Source organism: Microcaecilia unicolor, chromosome 5 (genome assembly GCF_901765095.1).
Source record: "Microcaecilia unicolor chromosome 5, aMicUni1.1, whole genome shotgun sequence".
Lineage (NCBI taxonomy): Eukaryota > Metazoa > Chordata > Amphibia > Gymnophiona > Siphonopidae > Microcaecilia > Microcaecilia unicolor.
The window spans coordinates 333,023,575-333,037,310 of NC_044035.1; the positions used below are offsets into that span (position 1 = coordinate 333,023,575).

Here is a 13,736-nt window from a genome sequence, read left to right on the forward strand (position 1 = left end):
TTTTGGTGGGAGGGGGTTAGTGACTGGGCAGTTGGGGCACTTTTTGGGGACTTGTTTGTGGAAAAAAAGGGTCCAAAAAAAGTGACCCAAATTCTCGCTTCTGGTGCCCGTCTTTCATCCATTATCGGCCGAGCGTGCCCAGCTCTCCTCGGCCGATAAACACGCCCCAGTCCCGCCTTTATCACGCCTGACACGCCCCTGTCAACTTTGTCCATTCCCGCGACAGACTGCAGTTGGAGGCGCCCAAAATCGGCCTTCGATTATACCGATTTGGGCGCCCATGAGAGAAAGGCACCCATCTCCCGATTTGGGTCAAAATATGGGCGTCTTTCTCTTTCAAAAATAAGCCTGTAGGTGTGCCTTGAGGACTGGGTTGCGAGAACCATTGTTCCCCCCCCCCCCCCCATGTGACTAGATTTTAAGGTCAGTGATTACAGGGTTTTGGAAGAAGCCCTGGTATATGGCTTCCAGATAGGAACTGCTGCTTGTATGTCTAGAAAACTAGGAACAGATACGAAAAAGGGAAAATAGTTTACAGAAAGATGATGATGATGAAGGCTCCTGGCACAAGCACTGGCGTAGCCACAGGTGGGCCTGGGTGGGTCGGGGCCCATCCATTTAGGGCTCAGGCCCACCCAACAGTAGCACACGTTTAGCGGTAGCTGGTGGGGACCCCAAGCTCGGCCAGCTGAAGACTTCCCCCTGATGGTAACAAAAGTGCTACTCTCCACGATACCGGCACCTGAGCATGCTCATTTTTCAGCACATGCCTGCTGCAGCCTGCTAAGGTGGAAAGAAGCGTTTTCCCGTCAGCTGAGATATTATTTTGGTGGTGGTTGGGTGGGTGGGTGGGGGGGTGAACACTTGGTGCCCACCCACTTCTTGCCTAGGCCCACCCAAAATCTGTTGTCTGGCTACGCCCCTGGGCACAAGATTCCAGCATTAGTTCTGATTGATCTGCAAATCCAAAGAAGTTGAAGGAAAGTGAGAGGACAAAAACATAAAACTAAAAACCCTTTAACCCATTTGTTCCCAAACCTTATCCTGGAGGCTCCCCATCCAGTCAGCTTTTCAGGATATGCACCATCAGTGGTGAGCTGGAGCGGGCTCTCACGGGCTCGCGAGAGCCGTTTGTTAAGCTTTTAAGAATTTTGGGAGCCGGTTGTTAAAGTAGGCCTCCCCATGGCTACTTTAACAACTGACTCCCAAAATGTGGGCTTGGGCCCCCTCCTGAAATCTATTTTACATTGCTGGCAGTGATGCTGGCCCCACCAGCCAAGTAAATAGACTGCTGCTGCTGCTCCCTGCTCCTTGTTTCGGACTCTGAGCACCAGGCTGGGACTTTTCATGCCAGCGCAAGAAGGTTCCATCGTGCTGCTCAGAGCCAGAAACAAGCAGCAGAGAAATGGTGGCAGTCCATTTATTGGCTGGTGGGGCTCGGCAAAGGTATGCCTAGCGTGCCCGCACAAGGGAGGGAAGAGAGAGACATGTATCCCCCCACCACCACCACCACCACACACACACAAAATTTCAGGGCCGGCTATGTCCGGAGAGAGAGCCCGTTGTTAAAAATTTACCAGCACACCCCTGTGCACCATGAATGTTCATGAGAGAGATTTACATACACTGCCTCCACTGCATGGTATTTTATGCTCAGCTCTCCAAGATGGAACATTTTTTTTTTCGATCCACACATTTCATTTTCACACCAAAGTCATCGTTTGCCTAGACCCCTACCATAGTAGGGGCATTATTCTTCCTGAATAATGTAGACACTTCAACCTGTGCCTGATGCGCATGTAAAAATAAAAACAACAACAACAAATATAGAGACCTTAGTTTTATGAAGCCCTTTAATCTTATCTTGTCAGCCAGCAGAAACCTTCTGTGACAATATGAAAACTTTTATTGTCAACACTGCATATAATTACTGTGTTCTTAAGAGAAACCCTGGAGTCAACACAAATAAAGTGAGTCTATCAGGTCCAGTTAACAGTTAAATCAAATTAAAAGTGATCATTAAATAAAACCAAATGTACTTCTTAACACAGCCAGTTTAATCAGTTTGATATTAGTATTCCACTAACTGGAACGCAGGAGAAGGCATGCAAAGAAAGAGAAAACAGCGTTTGTGTGTGTGTGTGTTTACTTGAACAATTTAAACAGAAAAAGCAGTGTAATATAGGAACATCACAGCGAGACAGACTTTGAGTTCTGCTTTTTTTGTTATAAAATACCACAGTTTCTAATTTTAAATCTCTAGATAAAAGAGTTAGTGGCAGCCAGGATAAAGAAACAAACAACCCCCCCCCCCCCCCCGGTTTACTAAGCCGCGCTAGTGGCTGCCATGCGCTAATGCTGACACAGCCCATTTACTATGGAGGGTGGGAAATAACTGGGGGGGGGGGGGGGCGTTGAGGAGTCCTAGAAGGGATTTGTTCCCCTTAAGTACGAGTTGGACGGATGGGAATAGTCCTAGGAGGGAACTGTCCTGGAGGGAATTGGTGGGTGGGAACTGTCCAGTGGGAACTGTCCCGGTGGCATAGGCGTAGTTTGACTGTTTCATTTGGGGGGGCAAAGAATGGGCGGAGCATATTAGCACATCATTTGCATATATACATATGCAAATGAATATGCTAATATGGAGGAAGGAAATGAAATTTACAGGCAAAATATCACAGATGCACATTTCAAAAAGCTGACACATTTCAATTAATAAATTATGAATAAAATAAACTTTTATTTACCTTTGTTGTCTGATCATTTAGTTTTTCTATTCGCTTTGATCCCAGTGTCTTCTGTTTTATGCAGTGTCTTCTTTCCAGAAGGCTTCCCTCTGCTCCCCACCCTCCCAGTCCCATCCATCTCTTGCTCCTTCCCTCTGCTCCCCACCCCTCCCAGTCCCAACCATCTCTTGCTCCTTCCCGCTGCTCCCCACCCCTCCCAGTCCCATCCATCTTCTGTTCCTTCCCTCTGCTCACCATCCCTCCGTCCCATCCATCTCTTGCTCCTTCCCTCTGCTGTGCCTGACCTCTCCAAATCCCATCCATCTCCTGATCCATCCCTCTGCTCCCCACCCCTCGCAGTCCCATCCATCTTCTGTTCCTTCCCTCTGCTCACCATCCCTCCGTCCCATCCATCTCTTGCTCCTTCCCTGTGCTGTGCCTGACCTCTCCAAATCCCATCCATCTCCTGGTCCATCCCTCTGCTCCCCACCCCTCGCAGTCCCATCCATCTCTTGCTCCTTCCCTCTGCTCACCTCCTTTCCCAGTCCAATCCAATTCCTGGTCCTTCCCTCTGCTCCCCACCCACCCCTCCCAGTCCCATTCATCTCTTACTCCTTCCCTCTGCTCCCCACCCACCCACCCACCCCTCCCAGTCCCATCCATCTCTTGCTCCTTCCCTCTGCTTCCCACCCCTCCCAGTCCCATCCATCTCCTTCTCCTTCCCTCTGACCTCCTTTCCCAGTCCAGTCCAATCCAATTCCTGGTCCTTCCCTCTGCTCCCCACCCACCCCTCCCAGTCCCATCCATCTCTTGTTCCTTCCCTCTGCTTCCCACCCCTCCCAGTCCCATCCAATTCCTGGTCCTTCCCTCTGCTCCCCACCCACCCCTCCCAGTCCCATCCATCTCTTGCTCCTTCCCTCTGCTTCCCACCCCTCCCAGTCCCATCCATCTCCTGCTCCTTCCCACTGCTTCCCACCCCTCCCAGTCCCATCCATCTCCTGCTCCTTCCCTCTGACCTCCTTTCCCAGTCCAATCCAATCCAATTCCTGGTCCTTCCCTCTGCTCCCCACCCACCCCTCCCAGTCCCATCCATCTCTTGCTCCTTCCCTCTGCTTCCCACCCCTCCCAGTCCCATCCAATTCCTGGTCCTTCCCTCTGCTCCCCACCCACCCCTCCCAGTCCCATCCATCTCTTGCTCCTTCCCTCTGCTTCCCACCCCTCCCAGTCCCATCCAATTCCTGGTCCTTCCCTCTGCTTCCCACCCCTCCCAGTCCCATCCAATTCCTGGTCCTTCCCTCTGCTCCCCACCCACCCCTCCCAGTCCCATCCATCTCTTGCTCCTTCCCTCTCCTTCCCACCCCTCCCAGTCCCATCCATCTCCTGCTCCTTCCCACTGCTTCCCACCCTCCCAGTCCCATCCATCTCTTGCTCCTTCCCTCTGCTTCCCACCCTCCCAGTCCCATCCATCTCCTGCTCCTTCCCTCTGCTTCCCACCCTCCCAGTCCCATCCATCTCTTGCTCCTTCCCTCTGCTTCCCACCCCTCCCAGTCCCATCCATCTCCTGCTCCTTCCCACTGCTTCCCACCCTCCCAGTCCCATCCATCTCCTGCTCCTTCCCTCTGCTTCCCACCCTCCCAGTCCCATCCATCTCTTGCTCCTTCCCTCTGCTTCCCACCCTCCCAGTCCCATCCATCTCCTGCTCCTTCCCTCTGCTTCCCACCCTTCCAGTCCCATCCATCTCTTGCTCCTTCCCTCTGCTTCCCACCCCTCCCAGTCCCATCCATCTCCTGCTCCTTCCCTCTGACCTCCTTTCCCAGTCCAGTCCAATCCAATTCCTGGTCCTTCCCTCTGCTCCCCACCCAACCCTCCCAGTCCCATCCATCTCCTGCTCCTTCCCTCTGCTTCCCACCCTCCCAGTCCCATCCATCTCTTGCTCCTTCCCTCTGCTTCCCATCCTCCCAGTCCCATCAATCTCCTGCTCCTTCCCTCTGCTTCCCACCCTCCCAGTCCCATCCATCTCTTGCTCCTTCCCTCTGCTTCCCACCCCTCCCAGTCCCATCCATCTCCTGCTCCTTCCCTCTGACCTCCTTTCCCAGTCCAGTCCAATCCAATTCCTGGTCCTTCCCTCTGCTCCCCACCCACCCCTCCCAGTCCCATCCATCTCTTGCTCCTTCCCTCTGACCTCCTTTCCCAGTCCAGTCCAATCCAATTCCTGGTCCTTCCCTCTGCTTCCCACCCCTCCCAGGCCCATCCATCTCCTGCTCCTTCCCTCTGACCTCCTTTCCCAGTCCAGTCCAATCCAATTTCTGGTCCTTCCCTCTGCTCCCCACCCACCCCTCCCAGTCCCATCCATCTCTTACTCCTTCCCTCTGCTCCCCACCCACCCACCCACCCCTCCCAGTCCCATCCATCTCTTGCTCCTTCCCTCTGCTTCCCACCCCTCCCAGTCCCATCCATCTCCTGCTCCTTCCCTCTGCTTCCCACCCCTCCCAGTCCCATCCATCTCCTGCTCCTTCCCTCTGACCTCCTTTCCCAGTCCAGTCCAATCCAATTCCTGGTCCTTCCCTCTGCTCCCCACCCACCCCTCCCAGTCCCATCCATCTCTTGCTCCTTCCCTCTGACCTCCTTTCCCAGTCCAGTCCAATCCAATTCCTGGTCCTTCCCTCTGCTTCCCACCCCTCCCAGTCCCATCCATCTCCTGCTCCTTCCCTCTGACCTCCTTTCCCAGTCCAGTCCAATCCAATTCCTGGTCCTTCCCTCTGCTCCCCACCCACCCCTCCCAGTCCCATCCATCTCTTGCTCCTTCCCTCTGACCTCCTTTCCCAGTCCAGTCCAATCCAATTCCTGGTCCTTCCCTCTGCTTCCCACCCCTCCCAGTCCCATCCATCTCCTGCTCCTTCCCTCTGACCTCCTTTCCCAGTCCAGTCCAATCCAATTCCTGGTCCTTCCCTCTGCTCCCCACCCACCCCTCCCAGTCCCATCCATCTCTTGCTCCTTCCCTCTGCTTCCCACCCCTCCCAGTCCCATCCATCTCTTACTCCTTCCCTCTGCTCTCCACCCTCCCAGTCCCATCCATCTCCTGCTCCTTCCCTCTGCTTCCCACCCTCCCAGTCCCATCCATCTCTTGCTCCTTCCCTCTGCTTCCCACCCCACCCAGTCCCATCCATCTCCTGCTCCTTCCCTCTGCTCTCCACCCTCCCAGTCCCATTCATCTTCCCTCTGCTGCCCCCTCCCCCCCCGCGAGGTCCAGGATCGTGACTCCGTTTACCCCCTCTCTTCCTCCCTCCCTCCGGTGCAGGCAGCAGTCTTCTTCAGCCTTTCTGTGTTCCTGGCAGCGGTAGCGACGTACACGCTGCCTTCAGTCTGCCCCGGAAGCCTTCTCTTCAAGTTCCTGTTCCCACCTATGCGGGAACAGGAACTTGAAGAGAAGGCTTCGGGGCAGAGCTGAAGGCAGCGTGTACGTCGCTACCGCTTCCAGGAACAAGAAAGGCTTAGAGAAGATTGGTGCTGCCTGCGCCGGAGGGTAGGAAGAGAGGGGGTAGATTATAGACACGCTCGTCTCCGTCTGCTTCGCTGCTTCCCTGCCCTCTCTGTCTGCGTCCCGCCTTCCTCTGATGTCATTTCCTTTCGGGCGGGACACAGACAGAGAGGGCAGGGAAGCAGCGAAGCGGACGGAGACGAGCGCGTGCCTGCTTGTTTTTTTTTTTTTTTTCATTATAGCGCCAGTTCACGTCATCGTCGTTTGGGGGGGCATTGCCCCCCCCTCGCCCCCCCCCAGTCTACGCCTATGCCCGGTGGCAACTCACCAGATACTATTAGTAAAGGTCTCACCCAGTGGTGTGCTGGAGCAGGCTCTCACAGGCTCACAAGAGCCGGTTGTTAAGTTTTTAAGAATTTTGGGAGCTGGTTGTTAAAGTAGGGCCCTCCATGGCTACTTTAACAACTGGCTCCCAAAATGTGGGCTTGGGCCCCCTGCTGAATTCTCTTTTACTTTGCTGGTAGGGATGCTGAGCCCTGCTAGCCAAGTAAATAGACTACTGCTGCTCCTCGCTCCTTGTTTCCAGCGCTGGGCAGCAGGCTGGGACTTCTAGAGCATATGAGAGAAGTACCAGCATGCTGCTCAGAGCAAGACTTTGGGAGTGGTGGCAGTCCATTTATTGGCTGCCAGCAAAGGTATGCCTAGCGTGCCCGCATGAAGGGAGGGAGGACAGAGAGGCAAGTGTTGCTCCCCCCCCCCCCCCCCCCCCGCCGCCCCTGGCCCTTCCAACTGCAGATCTGGCTATGTCCGGAGAAAGAGCCTGTTGTTAAAAATTTACCAGCACACCCCCGTCTCACCTGTGCTAAAATAGCATGAGTTAGGATAAAATCACCCATTTTAATGGTAGCCTTTTTAGATAATTTCCACTCTTTAAGCAATGAAACCTTATGTTAAAATAGAGTGACTTGTGGTAAAAATATCCCATTTTAACAAGTTGATAAAATAGCAGGGGGAAGTTATTAATGTTGGCTACTGTTCATCAGATGTATTATTGTACCACAGGCCCTATTTTATGCAATGAGACCTAGTTACTAATAACCCAGATTAGCATTAAAATAACCAATCTTAATAGAAGAGTACATTAATAACTTCCTGCCAAACATCTTAACGGTAGCCCACGTTGGTAACTTCTCCCCAAAATGGAAACGGTAGTCCTGCAAGATTATTGATAGGGGCATCATTTTGAGACAGGGCACTGGCAAGGGCAGGAGCAAATGGACCATCAGGTACTTCCTGGAAGGCAGTGGCTCATGTTGATAACTGCACCCCTAACTGTCCTTATCAAATGTGCAACATTAGAGAGAAAAAAAAAAGAAAAGAGAGAGAAAAACATCATATGTGGAACGTTACTGCAGTCATATGAACTATTCCGATGAAACAAATCACTTTATTTCCAAGCACTCTTTTGCAAGTGAACTTTATACAGCTTAGCTTAGATGGTTTTGTTAGCTTCACATTACAAGTCATCAATATGCAACCCTTCTTTGATCCGTTTCAGTCAATGTGTCAGAAGGAGTCCTCAGGCTATGGCTGATCATTGTTTAAATGTAAAATATGTATAGATCATTTATTGCTGGGCAAGTACGAAAATCATTAAACATATGTTCTTCATCCATTGTAGGTACCTTTGTCACAAAAGTAACAGCCACAGATGCAGATGATCCAGTATATGGTAACAGCGCTAAACTGGTTTATAGCATTTTGGAGGGACAACCTTATTTTTCTATAGAACCACATACAGGTAGGTGACTTCTAAGGTGAACATGATTTTATTTAAATTAAGTGATAATTGTCTCAAGATCAATGAAAGTATTGCTCAGGCCAGGATTCTATATAGTGCAACTTGAGCGCACAAATCCAGTCATATTCTGGATCTGTGCTCACAATTTAATTATTTAATGAGCCAATCAGCGTTGATAATTGGCAATTAACAATCAATTATTGACACTAATTGGCATTAATTAGAATTTATGTGTAGAACTGTCTAAGCGTATTCTAGAACGTGATGCACGTAAATTCTAAGTTGGAAAGGGGGTGTGTCCATAGGCATGGAATGGGTGGGTCATGGGCGTTTCTAAAATCTATGTGCTTTGTTATAGAATACACCCAGTCCGCACCTAATTTAGACGTCGGCATTTACACTGGCCTTACCGCTAAGTCAGTGGGTGGCGGTAAGGTCTCAGGCTGAAAATGGATATGCGCTGGTTTTTCCATTTTGCTTCATGTCCATTTTCTATTGCATTTTTAAAAAAATCCCTTTTTGGTACAATAAAGTTCCGGCGCATGCCAAAAACATGCACCCACACTGCTGCAGGCCAGGTTTTGGTGGACCTTTGTAAAATGGCCCTGTGAAGAGGCATAATCGAACTGGGCACCCATCTTTAAGGACGCCCATCTTTACGGGAGCCCCGGCGAAAGGGGCGGGGCATCCCGTATTATCGAAACAAGATGGGCGTCAATCTTTCGTTTCGATAATACAGTCGGGGTCAGCCAAATCTCAACATTTAGGTCAACCAAAATGTTGAGATCGCCGACCTTAGAGATGGGTGGCCTCGGTTTTTGCCTATAATGCAAACCGAGGACGCCCATCTCAAAAACGACCAAATTCAAGGCTTTTGGTCATGGGAGGAGCCAGCATTCATAGGGCACTGGTTTCCCTAACATGCCAGGACACCAACCGGTCACCCTAGGGGGTCACTGCAGTGGACATCACAAATTGCTCCCAGCTGCATAGCTCCTTTACCTTGTGTGCTGAGCCCCCCCAAACCCCACTACCCACAACTCTACACCACTTCCATAGCCCTTAAAGGGTAACGGGGGGCACCTACATGTGGATACACTGGGTTTTGGGTGGGTTTTGGAGGGCTCACATTTACCACCAGAAGTGTAACAGTGGGGGGGGGGGGGGGATGGGCCTGGGTCCACCTGTCTGAAGTGCATTGTACCCACTAAAAACTGCTCCACGGACCTGCATACTGCTGTCATGGAGCTGAGTATGATATTTGAGGCTGGCATAGAGGTTGGCAAAAAATGTTTTTTTTAATTGTTTTTTTTTTTTGGGTGGGTGGGGGTTGGTGACCACTAGGTGAGTAAGGGGAGGTCGTCCCCGATTCTCTCCGGTTGCCATCTGGTCAGTTCGGGCACCTTTTTGAGGCTTGGTCGTGAAACAAAAGGGACCAAGTAAAGTCGGCCAAATGCTCGTCAGGGACGCCCTTCTTTTTTCCATTATCGGCCGAGGACAGCCATCTGTTAACCACGCCCCCATCCCACCTTCGGTACACTGGCGACACGCCCCCTTGAACTTTGGCCGTCCCCGCGACGCAAAGCAGTTGAGGGGGGCCAAAATCGGCTTTCGATTATGCCGATTTGGCCGGCCCTGAGAGAAGGACGCCCATCTCCAGATTTGTGTCGGAAGATGGGCGCCCTTCTCTTTCGAAAATGAGCTGGATAATTAGCTAACTTTGTAATCACTTAGCTAGATGTCTTTGAAAATTGATCTCACACACTCCACAGTATGACTTAAAATGACTCACACTGTTATGGAAAGAAATTCATACATCAATCTGCCTCTGAAACAGCTTAATTTCTCAATTGCTCTATTTTTCAGTTTCGCAATTGCTATTTTTGTTGATATGAAAGAGAAACTGGTTATTTGTCTACACTCGACAGGTTTAATAAATGCGCATTATGGTGCCCTTTTACTAAACCATGATAAAGTTTGCAGTTACCATGGCTTAAAGTGGGAACTAACCACCCGGTTCCTGTAGATTTTATATAGCACCTAGGGTTCGCGGAACCAGCATTTTCCAGTTAATGTGGAAGCACTTAGCAATTCCTATTTAATAGGTAGTGAGTGGTCCTGTGTTAACTGCTCAATAGACAGCACGCGGTTAGTGTATTGTGCTACCTGAATAGCTCTTCCATATCCATTTTCTGCTGATTCTCCAACCCCTAGTGCAAAAAGCACTTGACATGTGGTTTACCCTGCAGCACCTGCTAGGATATAACAAAACCCCTTACCACAGTGTGTTAGCAGTTACCATGTGGTAAACCATGCATTAACACCTTAATTGTATATATGGCACTCAGATTTTGTGCACTATTTAGTTGATAAATGAGCCAAGTGACTAATAATTGGGTTCTAATAATCAATTATTGGTGCTAATTAGTATTGATTTAACATTTTTGCATGTGCATCTTTAGATGAGGGCATGGCCATGGAAGGGGTATGGGCAGATCATGGGTGTTCCTGGAATTTGCATGCTATTTTCCTGAATAAAGAAGAGCCATGTCGTAGGTGCAAGAATTTACACTAGGTTTTATGTGATGTAAATCCTCGCCCAACTTTGAGAGCTTAGCATTAATTTTTATCAGTGCCGATTTTCTGGGTCCATATACAAAATTCAGTCATATGTGCTTAATACACATTAGTAAAATGCCTCTATATAAAATATACCCTGCTTATTAAACCACACTAGAGGCTGCCATGCAGCAATGCTGGCACACCCCATTCGAAGTGATTGGGCTGTGTTGGCTTTAACACATCGCAGCCGCTAACAAGCTTAAGTAAACAGGGGTGTAGATTTGAATATTGTAACCATTACTTTATAGTCCCTATCATACAAGTGCACAATGAAGAATGAAAAACTTTCACTGAATATATTTTGCAGTGTACTGAATTACCTTAAGATGCACAAATTTGTATTATGTAGTTTATATCTATGGGGGGGGGGGTCTTTTATTAAAATGTATTAAGTTTTAGCACTTACGATGCCATAATAGCAAAATCTTGATTTAAAATTTCAATTTAGCCTTTATTTTAATGAAAAAAGTAATTTTTATTGACGTTTCCATAACAAAATTAAACTTAGCCTTTATTCGTATGCTTTTAGTACTTGATACAAACAAGCAAATGTTGTTTCAAGCATAAAGTATTGTTACTAAGCTCTAGTGTAACTAAATCTCATCAGTTCCACGGTAAAAAATATAGAATTCTTTAAACATATATTTATTTATTTGTAGCATTTGTATCCCACATTTCCCCACCTATTTGCAGGCTCAATGTGGCTTACAATTGTTCCGTAATGGTGATCATCAGTTCCGGAAAAGAGAAATACATAGTTAAAATATGGAGGTGATAGATATATCATTGGAAAGATTAAAACTCTCTTAATAATTGCAACAAATTAAACCGATTAAATGAAAATTCAAAAAATCTTGAATATTCCGGAAGCCATTTTAGAAGGGTTGTGGGGCAAGTACATGTGTAGATGACAATTTTAGATGTATCGATCTGATAGGATGGATATATTTAAAGAAGGGAAGCCCAAGGAATTGCCTGGGCAGTCCAGGAAAATATGCATGTATTTTTTCATTCTATAATGGGAGTACATATATATATTTTTTTAATTTCCCCATCAGCATGTACAGTTACACTAAGGCCCATGTAAGTGACAGCTAGTTTTCTTTTTTTTTTTGTCATCTGAGTGATTTGAGGTAAGAGGTGCCATTTTGAACCCAGGCATTGATGTATCAGGACAATCTGAGGGGGTATTTAAATAAAATTGCTGTTCTTGCTGGGGAAGCTAAGTTGATGAATACATGTACACTCCATCATGTCCTTATACATATTTTATAAATGTCTGTGTTTACACAACCTTTTGTAAAGGGAGCATTGAGCATGTTCTGACTTAGACGTCTCAATTTCCCTCACTGCTGCCAGTTAGAGGGCCTTTTTCATTAAAGTGCATTGGATTTTGCAGTTACCACAGCTTAACATAGGAAATTACTACACTGTAGATATCATTCTAATGCAGCAACTATTCGGGGTGTTCCCTGCTTTTCATTTTATAAGTCCCACATTAAAATGGCAGGGAGTATGTGATAGTAACATCAGAGTTAGGGTAGAAGTAGAAGCTGACCAAATTTTTGCTTTGGTTACGATACTGAAACTGGCCCTTAAATTATTTTTCTGCCTGGTTTCAGCCAAAAGGTTATTTAATTGTCAGCCATGTTTTTGGTTTTGGTCAAAAATGACTGTGTTTTCAGTGGAAATAAAAAATTTGTCCTTTGTCCCATTTGTCTTCCTCGCACTCAAACAGAAGTTGCCCCTCCTCCCAGGTCCCCTTGAGTGTATCCCCCTCCACCTATAAACTCGTCTGGGTATATTTTATAATCCCTGATGGTCTAGGAGCATAGTTGGGGCAGGATCAATCCCCAGTTACTCCTTCCCATTCCTGCTTAGCTCTCAAAATGGCTGTCATGACTGGGGTATCACTCCTGCCCTGAATACACCACTAGATCACCAGGGAATGTTAGGTAGTCCTGGGGTGAGGAGGGACTAATCTTTGTATTCTTTTTTTTTTGTACTGTGATTACAAGTAATGCAGTTATGATCTTGCATAATAGTTTATATTGTAAATACAGTAGTGTAAGGGACCCTTTTACTAAGGCACGGGAGGGCTAGTGTGTGAGGAGCGCACACCAAAATGTCACTACTGCTGGGCTAGCATGTGCACCCGGCGATGATTCTGAGATTGTCACACACCAAATCCTGTGGTAGAAAATAATTTTCTATTTTCTACCACGGGGGCGTGCCCAGTGGTAATCAGCAGTTGGTACGCGCTACATGGTTACCGAACGGGTAGCGCGTGAGCCCTTACTGCTAAGTCAATGGTGGCTTTAAGGGCTCAGGCCGTAAATAGGCAGACGCTAGTTTTAATTTCAGCATACGCCCATTTCCTGGCCCATTAAACAAAGCTCTTTTTCCCAGGCACAGTAAAAAAAATGGCACAGCACGCAACCAATGTAACAAAGAGAGGGAACCAAGTACAGAAAAAGACCAAGCAAAACAAAAACAGCACAAAGGGCCTTTAAAAACAAAAAGGAACACAGTTATTTCATTAAAATATCCTTTAATAATAGACTTTGATTGAAGAGAGACCCGACACGGGCCGTGTTTCGGTGCTACCGCACCTGCGTCAGGGGTCAAACCAATGACAAAGGAGGCTTCAACAAACTAATTTCAAAAGGCTGAGTCTTTCCAAAGGTTGGTGTTATATTCCTTCAAATGGAGCGCAGTACAAAACGCACGCACACAAACAGTGTGAATCCCTTATGTTTTTAAAGGCCCTTTGTGCTGTTTTTTTGCACAGCACGCAACCAAAACATACGCCCACACTACTGCAAGCCACTTTTTACCGTGGCTTAGCAAAAGGACCCCTAAATAAATGCTATTGATACAAAATTTTAGCAGGAACTTAAGCTCCTTAGGAATTAGCCTTTCTGTGGAGTTATGACATCAGTTGTCACTCTGAGTGTGGCGCAAAGTCAGCCACTGTAAAGGCAATGTGCCTTTTCGTTTCAGTTTTGATCAGCTGTGCTTCATATGTGTGGAGGCTATATTGCTTGGAGGTAAAATACAGTCTTTCATTATTTAAATTATATTCTGGCTTGGATTCTGTCCGGCAGAT

The 13,736-nt window shown here is 47.9% G+C and overlaps 1 protein-coding gene across 1 annotated transcript in view; it reads left to right on the forward strand.

Annotated features, from left to right (window-relative positions):
* The window catches only part of CDH8 (cadherin 8), a 590,312-nt gene that overhangs the window by 276,423 nt on the left and 300,153 nt on the right, over positions 1-13,736 (forward strand). Inside the window, exon 3 of the mRNA XM_030204496.1 lies at positions 7,886-8,005. Coding sequence (XP_030060356.1) covers positions 7,886-8,005 — 120 coding nt within the window. The remainder of the gene's footprint in view (positions 1-7,885; positions 8,006-13,736) is intronic.